This window comes from Equus asinus, chromosome 20 (genome assembly GCF_041296235.1).
Source record: "Equus asinus isolate D_3611 breed Donkey chromosome 20, EquAss-T2T_v2, whole genome shotgun sequence".
Taxonomy (NCBI): domain Eukaryota; kingdom Metazoa; phylum Chordata; class Mammalia; order Perissodactyla; family Equidae; genus Equus; species Equus asinus.
In genome coordinates, this window is record NC_091809.1 from 74102857 (window position 1) to 74125324 (window position 22468).

A 22468-nucleotide genomic window follows, 5' to 3' on the forward strand; every position below is an offset into this window, starting at 1 on the left:
GTAATCGGTCTGTTCAGATTTTCTATTTCATCATGATTCACTTTTGGTAGGGTATATGTTTCTACCTATTTATCCATTTCTTCTAGATTGTCCAATTTGTTGGCATATAATTGTTCATAGTAGTCTCTTATGATCCTTTGTATTTCTGTAGTATCAGTTGTAACATCTCCCCTTTCATTTCTGATTTTATTTACTTAAGTTCTCTGTCTTTTTTCTTGGTGAGTATAGCTAAAGATTTCCGAATTTTGTTTATCTTTTCAAAGAAACACCTCTTATTTTTATCTATCATTTCTATTGTCTTTTTAGTTTCCATTTCATTTATTTCTGCTCTAATCTTAGTTATTTCCTTCTTTCTACTAGCTTTGAGCTGTGTTTATTCTTCTTTTTCTAGTTCCTTGAGGTGTAAAGTTAGGTTGTTTATTTGAGACTTTTTTTGTTTCTTGAGGTAGGCATTTATCACTATGAACTTCCCTCTTAGAACTGCTTTTGCTTTATCCCATATATTTTTGTATGTTACATTACTGTTTTCATTTGTTTCAAGGTATTTTTTGGTTTCTCCATTGGTTTCTTTTTTGATCCATTAGTTTTTCAGTAGAATGTTGTTTAATCACCACATACTTGTGAATTTTCCAATTTGCTTTGTGTAATTAATTTCTAGATTCATACCATTGTGGTAAAAAAATATACTTGATATGATTTCAGTCCTTTTAAATTTATTAAGACTTATTTTGTGATCAAACATATGATCTATCTTGGAAAATGTTCCATGTGTCCTTGAGAAGAATGTGTTTTCTGTTGCTTTTGGATGGAATATTCTGTAAATATCTGTTCATTTCATCTGGTCTAACAAGTTGTTTAAGGCTGATGTTTCTTATTTATTTTCTGTCTGGATAACTTATCCATTGATGTAAGTGGGATATTAAAATCCCCATTATTATTGTATTGTTGCCTATTACTCCCTTTAGGTCTGTTAGTATTTGTTTTATATATTCAGGTGCTCTCATGTTGAGTGTATAAATATTTACAGTCATCACTGTAGCTACTCCAGCTTTCTGTTGGTTTCCGTTTGCATGGAATATCTTTTTCCATCTCTTTACTTTCAGTCTATGTGTGTCTTTACATCTAAAACGTGTCTCTTGTAGACAGCATATAGATGGGTCTAGTTTCTTTATCCATCCAGCCACTCTATGTCTTTTGATTGAAGAATTTCATCCATTTACATTTAAAGTAATTATTGATGGGTATGTGCTTGTTGCCATTTTGGTAATTGTTTTCTAGCTGTTTTTGCAATTTCTCTCTGTTACTTTCTTTTTCTCTTGCTCTCTTCCTTTGTGGTTTGATGATTTTCTCTAGTAGTATGCTGATATTCCTTTCTCTTTATGTTTTGTGTATTTACTACAGGTTTTGCTTTGTGGTTACCATGAGGCTTACATATAACAACTTATATTTATAATAGTCTATTTTAAGTTGATAATAACTTAAGTTTGATCCTATTCTAAAGCTCAACATTTTTACTCCTTCCTCTCACATTTGATGTTTTCGATGTCACATTTTACATCCTTTTTTTGGGGGGAAGGGGGAAGATTAGCCCTGAGCTAACATCTGCCACCAATCCTCCTCTTTTTGCTGAGGAAAACAGGCCCTGAGCTAACATCAATGCCCATCTTCCTCTACTTTATATGTGGGACACCTGCCACAGCATGGCTTGATGAGTGATGCAGAGTTTCTGCACCTGGAATCCAAACCAGCGAACCCCAGGCTACCGAAGTGGAATGTGTGAACTTAACCACTGCACCACTGGGCCAGCCTGTAATTTTACATCTTTTTATCTTGTGTATCCCTTAACTAATTATTGTAATCATAGTTACTTTTACTGCTTTTTTGTTTTAACCTCATACCAGCTTTATAAGTAATTAATCCACTACCTTTACTATATATTTAATTTTCCACTGAGATTTATTCTTTCATATGAGTTCTTGTTCCTAATTAGCACCCTTTCCTTTTAGCTTAAAGAAGTCCCTGTAACATTTCTTATAAGTTTGATGGTGATTAATTTCTTTATCTTTTGCTTGTCTGGAAAATTCTTTATCTGTCCTTCAGTTCTGAATGATAACTTTGCTAGGTAGCACATTCTTGGTTGGAAGTTTTTTCTTTTAGCATTTTGAATATAGGGCCAATTCCTTCTGGCCTGCAAAGTTTGTGCTGAAAGATCTGCTGATAGTTTTAAGGGGTTCTTTTGTACATAGCAAGTTGTTTTTGTCTTATTGCTTTTAATATTCTCTTCTTGTCTTTAACTTTTGACATTTTAATTATAATGTGTCTTGGTGTGGGTCTCTTTGTGTTCATCTTATTTGGAACTCTCTCGGCTTTCTGGATTTGGATGTCTATTTCCTTCCCCAAGTTGGTGATGTTTTCAGCCATTATCTCTTTCAATAAGATTTCTTCCCCTTTCTCTCACTATTCTCCTTCCAGGAGCCCTATAATGTGAATATTAATTTGTTTGATGTGGTCCCATAACTCTCTTAAACTATCTTCAGATTTTTTCATTCTTTTTTCTTTTGCTACTCTGATTGGGTGAGTTCCATTGCTTTGTCTTTCAGTTGACTAATCCTTTCTTCTGCTTCATCACCTGCTATTGAATGACTGTAGAGTATTTTTTGGTTCAGTTATTGTATTCTTAGCTCTATAACTTCTATTTGGTACTTCCTTATATTTTCCATCTCTTTGTTGAACTTCTCACTGTGTTTAGTCATTCTTCTCCCCAGTTCTGTGAGCATCTTTATGACCATTACTTTGAACTCTTTATTAGGTAAATTACTTATCTGCATTTAATTAAGGTTTTTTTCCTGAGATTTTATCTTATTTTTTTCATCTGGAACATAGGCCTTTTTCTTAATTTTGATTGACTCTCTCTGTTGGTTTCTATACAGTAATGAAAGAACCCCCTCTGCCAGTCTTGAAGGAGTGGCCTTGGGTAGGAGATGAACCTTTTCCTTTAGCCCTGCCCCACCTCTTAGTCATCTCTTGAACCTCTGTGCTTGTCCAAGCAGCCTATTATATTTTAATATTTCCCAGTGGTTGAGGATGTGCCAAGACCTGTCAGTGTCCCAAAGGGGAGGATCTCAGCACTTAGATTCTGGCTGACTGGAAGCCAGAGCCTCAGGCAGCAGCTTTTAAAAGTATGCAAATATATACAGTCCTGTGAGGCTGCAAGCACAAGGCCCATTGGCTACCAGAGCTGGGTGATCTGGAGGAGTCCCCTGGGTAGCAATAGCAAAATTCGCAGCTCCAGATAAGTGTATAAGCTCCTTTCTGGGAGATACCAGTGAGCTGAAGCAAGGCTAAGGGATAGTGACAAGATGGCACCCATAGACTTGTTCCTTTAAAGTAGCTCCATAGGCCACTCAATGTGTGCCAAAACTGAAGCCTGCCCCTCAGTCTGAAGCTCCATGGCAAGCAAAGTGGCTTCTTTTGCAGAGAGACTGGAGGGTGTGCCTCAGTTTGCTGTCTGGCACACCCTCCAGTCTTTCTGTGAAAGAAGCCACTTTGCTACAATTGCCATGGTCCCATGGGACCCAGGAATGCAAGCCCCTCTACCCCTCAGCACCAGGTGATCCAAGGGGTAGCCCCTGGGCACCAGATACATGTAAAGCTCCCCTCCAGGAGACACTGGTGCTCTGGAGCAAGGCAGAGGGTGAGCTCAAAGATAGCGCTGCTCTCTGAGGTCTCTGGAAAGGATTACAGTCAGCCCCTAGATGCCTTAGAAGCCTGCCTTCCCAGGCCACAGTCATGATGATTAGCAAAATAGGTCCCCTTTATAGAAAGACTGAACTCCTAGGTCTATTGCCTCTTGCTGTACCCTCGGGGTGGTAGCTATTTAAAAACTCTTTTTTTGTTAGTTATTGTCCTGTGGGACCCACAAGTGTAAGCCTCCCTGGCCACCAGAGCCAGGCCATGTAGAGGTGCCCCCTGGCATCAGTCACAAAAATCAGGGTTCTAGACAGGTGTATGAGCTCCTTTCTGGATGATACTGATTATTACAGTCCAATGTGACCAGGAATGCAAGTTCCCCTCACCTCCACAGCCAGGCAATCAAGAGGCATCCCCCTGGGAAGCAGCCACAAAAATTGGGGCACCAGATGTGTATAAAGGCTCCCTTTTGGGAGATACTGGTGCTCTGGAAAACAGCAAAGGGACAGCACAAAGATGGTACCTGCCAGCCTCTGTCCCTGGAGTGTTTCAGTAGGCTCTTAGATGTGTGTGTTAAATTGGATGCTTGGCCCTCAGGCCAAGGTTCTAATATAAGCAAATGAGCTTCCTTCACTTTAAGTCTGGGCATGATAGTCTGCCTCTGAGTTGGACCCTGGGGTGTGTGAGTCCAAGCACATGAACCCTTTAAGAGGTGTTTCTCAGATCTCTACTGTCTTGTGGGTGTTGGGCCTGGCACCTCTTTGATTTTGAAACTTAAATGTTTTGGGGGCTCATCTCCCAAGTGCATGTCTTAAAAGTTGGGGTGCCTGATATGGGATATGAACCCTCTGTTCCTCAGGGAGAAGCTTGGGTTTTGAGTTCCAAGAGGTCGTAGGTCCCCACTCTGGGGGTGGGGTTTATGGCAAGATTGTGTTCCAGCCTCTCCTACCTGCTCTGGTGTGATTTTCTTTTTTTTTGCCCAATTTGTAACTGTCACTCAGCCAGCCCTTAGGTTTTTTTAAAAGGAAACTGTTTCACATGTAGCAGTATGTCCATGGGAAGAGTTGAGTTCAGGATCTTCCTACATCATCGTCTTGAACCCCAAGCCCCCACCTTCCACTGGTGTGCAGCAGGAGGCAGAGAGGGGCTCTCCCAGCCTTAGATCTCAAGAAGGACAGGATCCCTGATTGCTCCCTTCACTTTGGGATCTATTTCCACTCTACCTCTAGACAGCATTTTCTTGAACCAGTTCCTCAAGCCCCAATTCCTACATGGCATCGATGCAAAGATGGCCAAGTGATACATTCACACACAATGGAGAATAACATTTCTCAATTTAGGGAACACAAATCTTTTACAATGGTCAGTAAGCAAACCTATCCTTTGCTCTGGAAGTAGACATTATTTCTATCATTCAAAGCTGTAATTATACAAAGATTCTTGAAAGATAGTCCAGAACAAAGGCACTCAGTGCCTCTGCTTGTTCTGAGGCTCTAACAGGTACCATAGAGTAGATATTCCTGTGAGTATGAGAACTGATATAAGATGAAATCAACCCTTCTATCTTGATCTTCCCATTAACCATGTTCAGCTTTTACCAGATCTTCAATTTACATTTGAATAATCCAAGTTCAACACTCCCTGGTGAAAAGCTTTGAAATTTATAAACTTGCCTTTGAATAACTGTCCCATTTTATGTTTTCTCTTTGGGAGCAATAGAAAGATGGATTAGACAGTGCATTCATATTCTAAAACTGCGATAAGCAATATCTAATAATATTTATTCAGGTCTCAGATATTTTAATGTGCATGTTAAAATTTTGAAAAACATTTAATTCATGTTGCAGAAAGCAAAAAGTATTGATTTTTTAAACTTTTTTTAGCTTACAGGTTGCAGTGGACCAAAGGAAAATGCTTCATGTATTGAGCAAAATAAAGACAATCAGTGTTTTGAGAATGCAACTGACAAAAAGACAAGTGTAAGTGTTAGAGTGTTTTCTTTGTTTCTGTGTTTAATGGGCAAGATATGTTTTGTACTCTGTGGCGTATAACCTAATTTCTGGCTTTGGCCTGGTCAGCGTATTGGGTCTTCCTGTTATTGAGCTGAGATGGACTGTGTATCATTTTGAATAGTTGTGTGTTTTCATTTTGAGAATTTTGTTTTCTGTGTTTTGATGTATATTTTTAAGTTGCTGGTGATCACACAACCATTTTGTAAGCTACTTCACTTCTCTTGTCTGGTTCAGGCCTTCTAAAAAACTGTCACACTACCTTTGGTAGTGGTTTTCTGGTCCTCTTGGGGTGTGGTTTTTTTTTTTTTTTTGGCAATACCTTCCCCTAAGCAATCTGAAAACTACTTCAGCCATACTTCTTTTTATGATTGTCATCATGTGTATTTATTCAAGATAGGAAATCAAAATCAATCATCTACAGAGTAATGTTAAAGAGATTATAGTGCTTTGTATGATGAAATCAAGAAGAACTTGAGTCCTGGGAAAGTATGTGTATTTCCAAGTACAAGTATTTTACTAATCGGCAACTCAGATTTAATTTATTTCTGATCAGTGGTCACAAAGTGATCTTTATTTGCTTTGGCCCAGTGATATAAATTGGGGTTCCATTCTCCACTTTATTAATAAAAACACCAAGTTTAATCATGAAAACAATGAAAATAAATCACAAATATTATTTTTATGAACATGGATTAAGTATTTAAAGCATACATAAAATTCTTTTGGGAGATTATTTCACAGGAATTGGATTTTTTGAGACTCCTTGAAATATACCTTCAATGGTGTTTCTTCTTGTCTTTCTTCTAAATCTTCTGTTAGCAAGCAGAGACAGTCTTCATGGCTGCATAGGCCTGCAAGTTGCCTTCAAATATAGGGTGATATGTCTACTGATACTCAATGAGTGGTAAACGTCAGTAAAGGAACAATTTCTCTGTTGAGTATCATTTATATCTAGGACTGATTTTCTGGCATTGCCAATTGATTGAGCCTCCTGCTCTTGACTTGGTCTTGGGATTTGGACAGAGTTCTGAGTCAATCCCAATTATGAATTTTGATCATTACTGTGAGGAATTTTGTTAAAATAAGAAAGGTTGTATGGTGAATTGTCCTTCCCTTTTTAAGGAAATCGTGGAACCTAGAGACAAATTTAACTAGTCACCAGTTTATAGAATACTTCTATAAAAGACCATTGTCTCCTCTGCTGAAAAATGTTTTCGTTTAACATGGAAGCTGTTATTTAAACTATTTGAGACTGTTATAATATGCTAAATGTGCTTCCAGGAAAGGAAGTCATCTAATTTGGCAGCTGCACTGTTTTTCTCCAAAGGAGGAGAGGGAGAGTGGACATCCGTACTGGGTTCATGAATACTTAGAAAACAAATCTTCAGACTTCCTGACTGTCCAAGAGGATATTTGTATTTTTGCTTCCTGAAAATGAAGTCATCAGGCTGTAGTAGGATACAAATGTGCCAACTTGTCCAGCAGCTAAATTAAATAAGTGCTGGCAAATATGTTAGGGAAACTTTTGTGTTTTTATCATGGGAAAACATATTGCTAGCCTATGCTATTTAAACTCTAAAATCTTCAGTTTCTTTATCTGATAGGCTAGTTATGAGACTTTAATGAGATCCTGAAGATGAACATGTTTAGTATTGCCTGGTGAATAGTAGATTTTCATTCTGTTGAAACGAATTGCAAGTCTTATATTTATTTTATTGAGGTGGTGGACTCTGTTACAAATAGTTCTTAGGTTTTTCTTGAATTCATGCCCATATTACGTAATTAAGAATCTATAACATTTTTTTTCCCTGGAAATCACTTGGCCAAGAAGAGGCTCCTGCTTTGTTGACTGATTTCTACTTGTCACTGTTCAAAATAAGTTCTGGTTGAATTAAAATAAGCATAAAGTGAGAATTTCTTAATTATCTTAAGAAAAAACTTAATTATGTAACAAACAAAAGAAGAGTCATGATTATTGTGTGAACCTGTTGTTGAAACTGTTTAGTTCATAGGCCATTCTTCAAAGGTTGTTGACAGTAAATCACAATTTGGAAATCACAACTGTGTAGATCTAATAAACATGACACTGGACTTTGGCTTCTTCATCTTCAGAATTAGGGTATTAGATTAGATTATTCCTAAGGATTCTTCCACATCTAAAGTCTAATCATTCTATGACTGTCAATAGCAGACAATAAATTATATTGTATAAATAGAGGACCCACTGATAATATAATTAAAGTATTTTAGCCAGCAACAGCTATTGAGCCTCACACAAATTTAAATTTATGTGATAGATATATATCTAGAACAATAGGAATAGCTTCATTAGGCCGCATTAATTTGAGAAAATTTCAACAACCCCATTCATAGGCCAGTAGTTCTTGAAGTATGGTTCCCCAACCAGCAGCATTAGCCTCCTTTAGGGACTTGTTAGAAAAGTAAATTCTTGGGCTTCACCCTAGACCAACTAAATCAGAAATGCTGGGGGTGGGACCTAGACATCTGTGTTTTAATAAGCCCTCTAAGCGATTCTTAGGTATGCTACAATTTGAGAACCACTGCTATGAGTAATAAACCTTGGACTTCTCTCTGGGGAGTCACTCACCATCTTTCCTGTCACATGCTCTAAACCAGTCAATTTAGGGAAGGCCCAGAAAGTGATTTGAAGATTTATAAGGCAATTCAGATAGGAAGAATTGTGTATTCTTTAGGTTTCTTGTTTGTGTTTCTCATTTGTTCAGTGATATGCCCAAAGAACTCTGGAGGCTGATTTTCTAACATCATTCAGAAACACATGTTAGTGTCCTTTATTGCTCTCTTCTCTTTCTCAGTTGCCCACTTTTGACTATAACTTAATTCATAACAGTCTTCTGGAAGCTATTTTGCCAGATGGGAGATATCTTCCTTAAAGCTATTGATCCATAGAAATCAGATCAGAAATAACTTTCAATGCATTCCTTATCTGTGTTCAGTGGGGAAACTTCCCCCCTCTTTGTTATACTTTTAGCCTAATTTCAATATGTTTGGAGGTGCTTCTCTCATTATTAAGGCTTAGACAATTGATTTCAGCTCCTTTCAAAGCAGTGTTTTCAGTCTTGCTCTAGTTTAAGGCTTAAGTGAATCATGATGTTGCCACCTGTCATATGATGTCCAAAACCCTGAATTTAGAAAGGGCAATACAGTTTCCCAAATTTGTTGTTGATATGTTTTTCAGAACAGATGAAATTATGTAAATAAGGTAGGAAAATTAAAATATGGAAAATGAAAACAAAACCTCATTAGGAATTTTAGACCTATATTGTTGGAGAAATATTTTATATTTAATATAGTTCCTTCATTTTTATTTTATTCCTATTGATGCGGGGTCGGTGAGCCGAGGAGTCGAAAGAAAGATTTCTTGGACTCTCAAGATCTGGCAGTAGTGCTCTTTTCATTTGGAGAGTAGTGTGGAATAGCGTGGGGACAGGACCCATGGGCAATCAGAGCTTCTGCTGCCCTGAGTTGAGGGTTAGGGCTGATTTTATAAGGCATGGGTACGTGACTTATTTTTACTGGAAAAAAAGAAAAGACATCACTATTATTTCCTTTAAACAATTTAAAATAATTAGAAGTACCTTTAGGGGTATGTTCTGTGTTTAAGTAAACCTAGCAAACAAAAGGAAAGTTTGGTGATTGAGTCTTCAAGAGTCCTAGTGAGAAAAAAATAAGGATTTTTAATCAGATCATAGAAAGAGGAGGGAACCAAAGAAAGAATTGACAAGACTTGGTGACTAAGTAGATTGAGAGTTGAGTGATATCACAACAAAAATGGGGATATTTATGTTGACTAATAGATAAATAGGGTGAATTAAATGATGACATCTTAAATTTGAGATAATACTGGAACAGCTAAGAGGAAATGTTTTGAGAGAAGTTGGACATATTAGTTAATAACCAAGTGTGACATCAAAAGTAGGACAGTATGATAGAGAGAAAGAGCAAAAGATCCAATCAGAGACCAGAGTTTGTTTCTTAGCTCTACCACTAATTAGTCCTGTGACTTTGAGCAGATTAAATGACCTCTATTTTTATTTGTAAAATGTAGATAATACCTATTTGTGCCTATCCTATAGAGGTTTAATAAGGATCAAATGAAATAGTTATATGTGAAGGGACTGACAACTAAGTGCTCTGGTTATTGCGTACATTTGGAGACATGACCAGAGCACTAAATGCCTCTTAGAAATATTTTGTTTGAGATAATATTTAAGTTGTTTGGTATTGTAAATCTAATTTCTTAAGCAGAAAACAGATTCTAGCCGATCTTGTGAATTAGAAGTGGTTGGTAAAAGGACTTAGTGGATACTATGCAAATACTACAATGGATGGGACAGAAAGTTCAGTGCCTTTTAACAAGAACAAATAGGTAACAAGGTGGAGAGAAACTTGACTATAGGAAGTGCATCAGACTGGAAAGGAAGCATGGTATAGGGATGAGTCATAACTGGAAGCCAGGGAACTTGGGTCATTGTCTTTGTACACTTACTGTCTGAGTGTTCTTGGGCAAATCACTCGGCTTATTTGTGCCTCAGTTTCCTAATCTAAAATTAAGGGCTTTGGTTAAATAATTTATGGGTCCTTTTAAGTAATAATACATTCGTAACACTTTGATAGAATAGGGAAATTATTGTAGAGAATCCCTATATTGCCCTTATTTTTTTTAAGACTAGAATGTATCTGTTAATGTACTCTGTTAAACACCACCACATTCCTTTTTTTTTTTTCTAAACCTCCCAGGAATTTGCAGTAATCTTGGAGAGGGTTTGTTTGTTTGTTTCTTGGTAAGGAAGATTGGCCCTGAGCTAGCATCTGCCACCAATCTTCCTCTTTTTGCTTGAGAACATTGTCACTGAGCTAACATCTGTGCCAATCTTCCTCTATTTTGTATATGGGATGCCACCATAGCATGACTTGATGAGGGGTGTGTAGATCCGTGCTTGGGATCCAAACTCACGAACCCTGGGCTGCCAAAGCAGAGTGCACAAAATTAACCACTACACCACTTGGCCGGCCCCAGTACCTTCTGATTGAGAATAATTTTGCAGCTCAGCTCTATTTCTCTATTTACTCTCCTTGCAAATATTTATAAGGAAACTTCTTTTCCTTAATGCTACTCAGCCATGGAAAAGAGGATTTTTATGTTTGTTTTAGGGAATGAGAGCAGAACGAGGACTCCCTTGCCTTTATATGTGTACATTAGATGCTCTCCATGGTCCTTATTTTAAAAGTGATGTTCTGAGTTAATCTTCCTGGAAAACTAAGTTAAAAAATACTACAGAATCAGAGGATTAAAAGTAAGTTTAATGGTAATCCAGGGCAATGACTCTCCTCAGTCTTAAATCTCCTCTATTGCTGCCTTGCTAAAGGGGAATCTATCATCTGCTGGAAAGCCTCTAGTTAGAGGATATTTACTACCTCCCAAGGTAGCTCATTTCATCTGGGTAAGTTTAAATATTATCTGGATATTCTCTTTATTAAACTCATAATACTCAAAGTATTTTAGCATTGAGTATATTTTCTACTTTCCAATGTCAGTGAAAGTATAATGGCAAACTTCTAAGTATCTGGAATTAATGGAGGAATAATCTCTCTTTTTATTGGAAGTCTGTTTTGTCCATGGCTGTATCACCAGTGTTTAGAACAGTCCCCAGCATACAGCAGATGATAACTAACTGTGGTCAACTCTGTCTAATTTGGTTTACTAATTTAAAACATAGAATGTAATTACTCCTTATTTCCAGGTTGATGAAGATGTTGTGCTTTATCTTTGAGCATCTTTTAGTGCCTCAGGGTCAGTGTTCTGCCTATTCAAGATCAATGACTAGACTTCTATACTAGCATTGCAGGAGATCTGGATTTTGTGTTACCAACTCTGACATATTCATAAAGCTATATTTAATGAGTAAATCCAAATATCAATTTGTTCATTTACTAGCTGCCTCTAAAGCAACACAATTACTACAGAAATGAGATTCTGGTCATTGGATGTATCTGTATTTAGGGACCTGGTTTTTACGTATGTTTGAAAACAGTGAAGTATAGTCTGTTTCAGATATAGAGCACTTAGAACCAAACATTTGAAGTTTATTGTGTTTACTACCTGGATCAGTGAGTTCAATGATTTTGAAAGTAATAGCAGATCACCATTATATCAAAGAGAGGGTGGGACTTGGAGTTAGATAATCTAGGTTGATATCTTGGTTCATCAGCTCAGTCAGTGGAGTGACCACCGTATACTGCTTTACCAGTTCAGTAGTTTTATAAATTTGGGCAATTCAATTTTTATGAGTCTCGATTTCATCACCTGTAAAATTATATTTAATTTAAAGTTGTTATGAATACTTAATGATAACATGTACATGAATGTGCCTAATCATAGTCTGCTCAATAAAAAGGTAATGCTGAATCTGAAAACTATTCTTTATTTTATAGATTCATAAATACTAAGATTACTACAAATCACATCTTTAGAAACCAAGCTATATTAAAAGCAATAGAGGGCAAATTTCCTGTTGGACTCTTGATTCTAACCCTATTTTAAAAGTAAGAGTTTCCTGAGGCCGGCCTGGTGGCGTAGCAGTTAAGTTCACTCCCCCTGCTTGGGCGGCCCAGGGTGCACTGGTCCAGATGCTGAGTGTGACCTACGCACCGCTTATCAAGCCATTCGTGGCAGATGTCCCACGTAAAAAATAGAGGAAGATGGGCACAGATGTTAGCTCAGGGCCAATCTTCCTCAAAAAAAATAAATAAAAAATAAAAGTAAGAGTTTCCTTGTGATGCATCTTATTAATTCCTTCAAAAAAGTTTTCAGGGGCCAGCCTGGTGGTGCAGTGGTTAAGTTTGCACATTCTGCTTCTACGGCCCAGTGTTCGCTGGTTTGGATCCTGGGTGTGGAACTATGCACCGCTTGTCAAGACATGCTGTGGCAGGCGTCCCACATATAAAGTAGAGGAAGATGGGCATGGATGTTAGCTCAGGGCCCATCTTCCTCAGCAAAAAGAGGAGGATTGGCAACAGATGTTAGCTCAGGGCTAATCTTCCTCAAAAAAAAAAGTCTTTAGTTAGCATCTGTTGTATGCTGGGCACTGTTCTAAACACTGGTGATACACCCATGGACAAAACAGACAAGCTTCTTGCTCTCAGGAATAAATTTCAAATAGAGGTTATAATAAGATATGAATAAAAAGGTTATTTCAGATTGTGATAGTGGCTATGAAGGAAATAAATAGGATTGTGTAATGGACAATGATGGAAGGGAATCTAATTTAATTAAAGAGGTCAGTTGGAGAAGGTCTTAGTGAAGTGGTAGCATTTAAGCAGAGACCTGAATGGGAAGAAGGAGCCAGCCATGTTATGATCCAGGGGAAGAGAATTTCTGGTAGAGGGAACAACAAATTCAATGCCCTGAGGAAGAGTGAGAGTGAAATACTGTATTTGGGGAACAGATAGCAGACCAGTGTGATGGGGTAAGGGAACGTAGAGTGTGGGAAGGGCATTCAGCTTATTACTGAGGTCATTTATATTAACTTGAAAGCAAAATTGCATCTCAGACCACATGGCTTTTTAGATTTGTCACTTGTGCACAGCTATTTGGATTTCTGGATTCTATTCAACTCATAGCAGCGTATAATAGTAGGAAAAATTGAACCTCATAAGGAATGTATTTGATGTTCAGCAAAGTTTATATAAACTTTGATTTGTTAGGGAAACAGAACTTTTACCGAATGTTTTCATCATTTATAGTTTATTTACCTATAATTATCTAAATTTCAAAGGTTGTTTAGATTTTAACGATAATAATAAGGGGGGGAGTTATATGGTTGTCAATTAGCTATGCTCCAATTCATTTATATAAGCAAAATTGACATGCAGTTATGATCCATACAATTAAAAACCATTGTGAGAAAGTAGGTGAAAAAGTGAACATTTCTTGATTTCTGTAGGAATTTTTGATTCACTTAAAATTTTCCTTATTTAATTTTTATGTTTCTTTTACAAAGACATACACACATTTAACATGCATAAAATGCATATACTCCTGTCTTTCATGAATTATTTTCAGGATCCAGTACTATCTAGATAATATTTTATTATGGAAACTCTCTGAAAAAGTCGGTTATTTTCTAGTTGATCCTAATTTTCTATTTGCCCCTGGAGAGTTTGGAAATGAGGGCAGGCATTTTGCCGTGACCTGCCTGCAGACTATTTATTTTACTAAGCTAACAAGCTTTGCACATGTCATTCGTGCGCCTGCTGTCCTGGGTGTATGAGGAACAGACAGACGGGGATGGGAGTCCACGTGGGTGGATTTCTTCAGTTATTTCTTTCGGAGCTAATCTTTCTAAGATTAGTGGAGTCCATTCCTTCTGGGTTTCTCCTAAGGCCCTTATAAGCTACAAAGTTCTCGGTATAGGAGCCTAGAGATAGACCTGTCTTTTTAGAGGGATCCCAAGTTGTTTGTAATTAGTCTGCACAGAGTTCAAGCTACCTTTGGCTAGAGGGGGCATTTTGGATCTGTGTGTACCACACTTGCTGGTTAGAGCCAGGGAAGCAGAAACTGCCTCAGGATTTGAGATATGATGAGATGGAAAGCACACAGACTTTGCACTCTGGTTTCTAGTCACATAGGTGCTGTGTCAGCTAGGGCAAATTGTATAATCTCAGGGAGCTTCAGTTTCTTCATCTATAAAATGAGAATTTCCTTTCTGAGGGTTTTGTGACTATCAGAAATAATATGTATACAATGTCTTCCATGGTACTTCAGATAATAACCCCTTGATAAATTACTTCTATTATTAATAAAAATGCTTATATTTATTACTGTTTTTCTATCACAAGGGCAAACACCTAGTTTTAGCAGCATCTGTGGTTGTTGCAGCACTTCAGCTGGACACTGCCCTTTTCCATTATAGATCAGATTGTTCCAAACCAACCTTCTTGCGTTAGACTGGATTTTCAATAAAAATATTTGTAGTTGCAAATATCTTGAGCTATATGCATCAATCTATTTCTTTCTTAAGTATATATAATATACATTATATATATTCTTTCATATATATAATAGTTACTGTATGCAATATGGTTCTTATGTGGACAAAGAATGCATATTGTAGGTATTTCAAAATCTATCAAGAAAAATAAATGGCATAACTGGAACTCTGATCATTCTTTAATTCCAAAAATATTTATTTTGTACCTTTTAAGAGCAGGTACCATGCTAGATGACAGAGATATACATTATATCTGCCCTCAAATGGCTTAGATTCTAGGAGAATAAGCACAGGATATATTTCACTACTAGAGTTTTTTTCCTGTTGGAAACAAAATAAAAGTAATTCATTTAAATGGTTAAGGTGCAGGTTTAACACAAGTAATTTACAATAGTAATTTTCTGATACCAAGCTTCCAATGATAGATTTTACTAAGAATCAATATATTTGTGGCTTGATATCATTAACCTTAAGGAGTATCAAGTAGAGCCGTTTGCAGGCTGTGGCTTTATATCTTGCCAAATACTTCTTGTGAAGTCACAGGCCTAATTGAGCTCTATGTCTGCAAAAAATATGCTTTAATCGGATACCTTGTTAATTTTAAAAATAAAAGAATGTTTCCCTTGAGGTGAAGGAGTGGATTATCTTCTATCATCTTTATAGCTGAGGAAAATCAATGGAAGGCAAGCTATTTGCAAAGTAGAAAGCTGCATCCTAGATGGAAGTACACTTTAAAATGTTAGCTCTTTACTTTTATCTAAACATAGAAACATTAACTAATTAATCATATGTGGTAAATACAACCTAATGATTATAGAACATGTTTATTCTATATGCTTTTACAGCACATTTGTACACACTTAACGTTAGGTGAATCATGCTCTTTTTTTCCCCAGGAGAGACTGTGTGGTCAGTTTGTGAAATGCCTGCTCTAAAGTACTTTTATTTAATGAAAACTCTTTGAATGTGTTCATGTAAGCTGATTGTAGAAAGATGAAAGATATTACTGATTCACTTCTTTTTCAAATATAATAGAGTGCATAGAATTCTTCTTCCTCACAACTTATAGCTAACTTCCGTGAGTCCCTCTCAACTCAGCTCAAGGCTCCTCTCTAGAAAGACTTCCCTGACTACTCCATTCTAGGATAAATGCCTCTCTCTGCTTTGTGATTCTCAAATACCTCAGTGCTTGCTGTACTGTGCTATAGTTGTCGATTCACTTGTGGGCAGGGATTCTGCTAGTTTGTTTTCACCCTTGTGTTCCCACGTAAGTCTATTAAGTATATTTGTTGAAAGAAGGAGATACTAGACTAGGCAATGGGAATATAGGGTCAAAACTGCCTTTAAAGACCTCTCAGTCTAGTGGGTGATACAGACAATCAAAATATCATGTAGTAAGCCCTCAACAAACATGTTGACTTAGGGAGTGTATATTGTACGCCTGGAACTGTGCTAGATGACTTGCCTTTCATTTCTGTGCGTCTTTGTGGTTACCAAAGTGCTTTCATCTGTGAACAGCCAGGGTCAGAAGACTAATCAGTCTCCTTCTGCCAGTTTGCCCATATCTTGCCTTCTTCCACTCTAGGAAAATGGAATGTAGTTTCAAAGGTACCTTTCTTCCAAGGATACCTTGTGAAATGTCTATCTTACGCTGCTACCCAATTTACTTCCTCTCTATTTCTAATCTCTGACTGTCTCTGCTCTGATCATGACTAACAAAGCCCTAGACTTGCAATAAGTTACTAGGTATATGTCCTTGGAAGTCATTTAAACTTTCAAGCTGGTGAGAATGTCACAAGTGCTTTGTCAACTCTAAAGTGCTATAGGAATATAAGGCCTAATTAGTTTGAAGATGAATATGACAATCAGCATCAATAGTATATTAGATGCTTTGGTTGTGTCAGGGAAGCACTCTGATATCTGGGATTGCTCAAGAATGTGATGTTATATGTACTCTGAGACAAGCTTAGGAAGTATTGAGTTAAATTAATTATCGTGATGATGTAATAAATGGGGAGGGGAATAGGCAAGTGATCCTTCTTTAACCTTTTCATATTACTGAACCATAAGACGGTCACCTAATTGAAAGGACCAGAGCATAGTTTTCATTTGTATTGCTTAACCTGAAAATTATCTGAAGTTTATTACACCAGAAGGATAACAGTTCAGAGGAAATTATTTTTTATCTATAAATAATTTTTGAACCATTTTTTTTTCTTTGAACACATATCTGATTTGCTGTGAACTTCTTTATTTTTTAAATCTTTAGAAACAGTGCTCTCATTCTGGTAAAATAATGACATGTCAATTTCTGAGACACTCATCTATTTAGCAATCAGGAGGATATTGAGGTTAGAGACTGAATAATTCATGAAAGGTAGAAGAGTCTGATGTGTCCCTCCTTTTTTCAAATTGTTTATTGTAGAAAATACACTTTTTATAAAAAACGAGGTGGAGTTCAGGGGGGTGGGTGGGGCGTGGTTTTACTGGTATCTTAAAGAGGTAATTACAGTGTGGACATTTCTTCTTGATGTTGTCATTGGTTCCGTTGACTATATGTATTTTCTTCCTAATGAAAATGACACATTGATTTTTTCTTTTTATTGGTCAGGCAGTACTTTCCATTCTGTCATATGCTTTCTCTCATTCCCCCCTTCTCTCTGCACCCCTGTTTCTTTCTTTCTGTCTCAGTCTGTCCCTGCCTGGGTGTCTAAGAGAATGAAAAAAAAAAGCATATTATTATCCAGAGTGATGCTTGTCAGGCACCTCAAAGGCAGGCGATGTAGCAATTTCACTGGAAGAAAGGGAGGGATTTAGGGGAAGGGGGAGGGTTAATCATTTGCTGCAGAAGGGAGCACAAAGCTCTGCCCACGTAATAAGTGCCTACAGGCAGCCAGCGAGCAGAGAAAAGTTTGGGAAAGAACTCATTTTTTGTCTCTCAGAATGTGGAACTTTTGTAAGCATTTTGGAACCTCCTCCCACTCCAGTATTATAATATACTTATCTGTTGAAATATTCGGGTTGTTTGTGTATTCACATACATCATAGACAACACAAATCAGTACACAAATAAAAGAAGAACTCTAATGTCTGCTAAGTTAGACCTACAAATCTGCAGGGTTTTTTTTTTAAATAAAAGTCCTGGCCCAATTTTCTTTATCCAGCTGTTAGTCATTTGTAAGAAGCTGCCCTTGTAATTGCAAGTGAGTTGAGATGTGATGCATGCGGCACCGCATGCACCTTAGCTTTTCAGTCATATCTTTCGAGTCATTTAGACTCCGGGAATCATGCTCATAATAAATAGCTTTTTATTACCTAAAGCCGTTGTTCTGGCAGCCGAACGACAGCCCTTTGATAGATGGGCCGGGTAGTTTTTTTGTGTTGTGCTTACTCAGAGTTGTTAGTAGGAAAGACGAAGGCAGCAAAGGGGGGACTTTGGCAAAGGAGATCTTATGGGTATACTGAAGCAGCAGATCAGAATTCAGAAACAAGAACGAGAGCTGAAATGTGATTCTCTGGTGCTTGGTGTAACATTCATCTCCGCGATAGAACTGTGCGAGGCACTCACAGGAGCCTTGTTCCGATCACGGAATCCACTAAAGGACCATGCAGCCGCGGAGCCCAGCAAGCCACCGGGAAGTTTTGTCGGAGCTGATTTCTAGGGGATTTTCCGGTGCCTAGGAGAATCCTGCTTGCCTTGAGCTCTATGGAGGAGGGCTCGAGTTTCCCATGAGGGGCCCCCTTGAAAAAGCCGTCTGTGCAGAATCCAGGCACTGCTTCTCTCTGTGTGATATTTACCAAAAGGCTTTTCTCACCTTTGCTGATTTGCTGGTGTGATTTCCATGTACTGAGTCCTGTGTAGGGATCCAGGATGGATTGCCTGTGCATTGTCACCACAAAGGTAGGATAGGAAACAGGGCTGTTGTTGTGTGCAGCATTTTTCTATTATTATTCTGGTCCTATAATTAAACAGCTCTGGGGTGCTGCCAGTTCGTGAGATAAAATGATTAGTGTAATTTACTTTGCTGGGCATTTTGTTCCCCATGAGGGTCTAAGGGTCCTGTCTTTATTGATTTCAACTTATTAAAGTGATATTGTGTGTTTGTGCAAATGAAAGGAGAATTTGCCTGTGTTTTTTATGGCAGGATTTGCTTTTGCATTTATTTATAGCTCAGTGTTAAAATATCTATAGTAGTAGTGTAGCTTACACATCATTTTAACATAACATATCAGGGTAGTCTTTCTGAGTGTGATAATTAGCTTTTCATTTAAAAAGCATGTCTTCTATGCTTGAAGAAGCCAATCAGCTTTACTGTGGCTTGACATATTGTTTCTGATTGGAGAATTCTGATATTCTGCGTTTTAGTGATTTTTTTAAAGGAAAAAATATTTAGGCCCTGATTTGAAACAAACAAACAAACAAATACAATATTTATGTTGAATTGATGCTCTCTATTTTGATTAGAAGTAGATGAAGTATTTGCATTGTTGAAAATAAAATTAAAAGTGAGAATGGAATAAAATCAATAGGTAATCCTTTTATGAGTTTACAGAAAATTAAAAATTTCAAATGCATTTTATTTTATTCTGTCATCAGTTCTAAATAATATGTTTAAATTTCATAAATATTGGTTATTTGAATAGAAATTACTATTATTTTTAGAAAAAACTAATTAAAACACATTCATTCGCTCGCTGTTCATTTTGCATGTAAGGATATCATGAGTTAATTTGAGCTATATCATTCAGTATCTCACATTGATTGGACAGCCATTAAACATGACAAAATCAATAGCTTAGTGCATGAGACTCATTAACTGTAGATTTTCCGCTGTGATCTCTTTTTACCGCTAAAGAAAAGATTATTTAATTTTGAAGCCACAAACCAAGTTCCCCATATTATTACCTTAAATATTTTACTTTTACAGATTATATATCAGAAAATCTTAATGGATATTTTCCCATAAGGCCTAGTATCACATGGCAGCTTCAGTTGATGTTAATGGATTTGAAGCCATCAAAATTTCTAGTTGGGTTAGTTGCCCAGGCCTCAAAGTTAGATGAATACCTTACTTTACTTATAAAAATTGCCAATCATCTCATTGAGTTTTTCCACTTGTCAGTAAAAATAAACTAAATTGTTTTGAAAAAAGGAAGTAAGTGGGGAATTGTATTTCCTTACGTAATCTAGGAAAGGAAGTAGTCTCTTAAGTGTGTTTTACTCTTCCTGAAGTTTTACACTCAGTGTTACTTTTCTTGAGAGAAAACTGTCAAATCTGACCTGCATGTGTTTCATAATTATTTTTTTCGAAATCATAATAATTGCAGCTTCTGTGAAACATAATTAGTACTTTAAAAATAAGTTATAAAAAGTTATTAATTAGAATTCAAAACTTGAGTCTGTTGTATTGAACAAGTTAAAGCAGCAATGAAGTCTAAGTTCCTGCAATTTGAAAAACATGATCTAATTTTTAAAAAAAGTCTGTGCTTTATATCCACGTACCGAAATATTAATGACTACAGGTACAAAGGTAAGAAATACTATTATTCTGTTTTAAGTGCTGTATCAGAGGAAAATGTCATTATTCTCGTATTTTGATTTATCATATAAATTATACAATTCAACAAGACAAACACCCATGTGAGATTTCATGAATTTGCTGAATTAATTATATTCATGAAAACTTCTAGGGTGGCATATATATCGTCTTTATAGGACAAGCATACTTACAACAAATTTATATTATGATCTTAAATGCTAAATAATGCATGATTAATTTAAAAGCTGCATATAGGTGAGGAGACTTCCCAGAGGACTTTAGAATGCAAATCCTGTGCTCCTCACCTGCCACCACTGATACTCTTTCTTCCCAAGTGGCCAGCACTTGGAATGCCCTTGCTCCACTTTCCTGGGACTCTTTGACAGGAAACTTGCCAACAACTTGGAAATTTTAATTCTATCTCAGTTCAACCCCAATTTCTTCCTCCTCCAGCAATGAGTCCACTTTCTAGCAGCTCTGGCTGAGATGCTTTCTTCAAGTCTTGCATTGTATAAGCTTTATGTGAGAGTGGAACTTCTAATTACGCTGATCTATCCGAGGCTCCACCTCATCCCCAGCACATCGCAATATCACAAAAAGTTCTGTAAAAGTTTTCAGTGGCAGGGAAACATAAATACTTTCCGTGGTTTTCTTCTTTCTTCCCATCTTGGCATGAAAGACACTGTCCCCTAGGATCCTCTTACGACCTCTGCGCCTGCTTCATTCTCCCACTCCCTTCTATTACATACACTGTAGAAAAAAATTCCTCTTCATGTCTTTGCTCTACACTCTTAAGAATGAGTGTTAGAAGATAAATGAGAGGAGAGATTAAATTGAGACAAAGCACTGCATAATGGCAATATAAAAGGATCTTTTAGAAATACCGGAGTAGTGTTTATATTTTTAGTTTATCTGCTCATAAAAGGAAGGAAATGATTGTGGCACATTTCATAATAATCTAAACCACCTGATAAAATAATCCCACTCTAGATGTCACTCATAAAACTCAGATTTCATAAAGTCTTATGGGTTCCAGTCTGGTCAGATGCTTTGCAGAACCCTTCAGATTTGGGGTAAGATCTTTGAGGCCAGGAAATCATCAGAGCAACCAAAAACACAGAGTTTCTGCCACATGGATCTGAAGGTCTTTTCAGTTGTTCAGATAACTCAGTTTTGTAAGAAAATTGAGTCGTATCTTTTATTTGAATGTTTCTCTCTAGTTTCAATTTCAACTCTTTTGTCACAGATGTCACTACTGAGAAAGAGAAGTTACATGACTTAGTGTGAAGAGCAGGACTCTCGAGCGAGACTTGGATTTAAATTGTTGTTCTAACACTTACTAGCTTTAGAACTTGGATGAGTTTTTAACCTCCCTGAGCCTCAATTTCTTCCTCTGTGAAAAGGGTATGATTTTACCTATGTGTAAGTGATGATGTGGTAAAGTATAAAAAGTGCCTAGCACAATTTCTGGTATATGGAAAGAATTCAATATAGGATAAATTATTGAGCAACTCCCAATTTATATCTTTAATCTAGCACTCTTTTTTGGTGTGGTCAGGGAGGAAAATGAAGTCATCTCAATAACAAAGGTTAAATAATTTAGTAATAATATAACACATTTTGTATAATGGACATTTCTTAAATTTGCTTTGAATAATTGAAAGAAGTAATACCAATAATTTTGACAACTAAAATGCAAGGAAAATAATATTAGACTATGTTAAGATGGAAACATACTGTTAGACGATTGGCAAATGGGACAACAGTTCTAGATAGCAAGCAGAATATTCTGGGCTAAATTTAAGAAAATGCAGGCAGTGAGTAGAATTTTCTTTTGCTCTGTAGAAATTCTCAAGTATCTTATATAATAGCATATGGGATTTGATGCAAGAACAGAAGAAATGTGGAACTGTGAAAAATCAAAGTAAATCTGCACTTTGTGACTTCAGGCACCTAGAGGTATCTGGGCATCAGTGTCCTTGTCTACAAAATTAGTGTATTTTATTGAAACTCTGAAACCCTTCCTTTTCTATCTCTAACCCAGTTTTATTCTAAATTATATTATCTCTGTCAACAAAATTATTCATGTACACTAAATATCTTAAAAAGTAGTAGTCGATGAATCATACATTGGTATCATTTCAGGTGTGCATTAGCCAGACTTACAGACATTTAAAAAAGTTTTAAAATACAA

General features: G+C 36.8%; 1 protein-coding gene across 10 annotated transcripts in view; it reads left to right on the top strand.

The window, feature by feature from the left end:
- The window catches only part of DLG2 (discs large MAGUK scaffold protein 2), a 1809506-nt gene that overhangs the window by 350982 nt on the left and 1436056 nt on the right, over positions 1 to 22468 (top strand). For 8 of the 10 annotated variants that reach the window (XM_044753763.2, XM_070490530.1, XM_070490528.1 and 5 more), the window contains exon 4: positions 5574 to 5669. In XM_044753763.2, the coding sequence (XP_044609698.1) occupies positions 5574 to 5669 (96 nt within the window). Of the gene's footprint in view, positions 1 to 5573; positions 5670 to 18210; positions 18636 to 22468 lie in introns of those variants that run through there. The other 2 variants (XM_070490531.1, XM_070490532.1) reach the window with 1 other exon arrangement.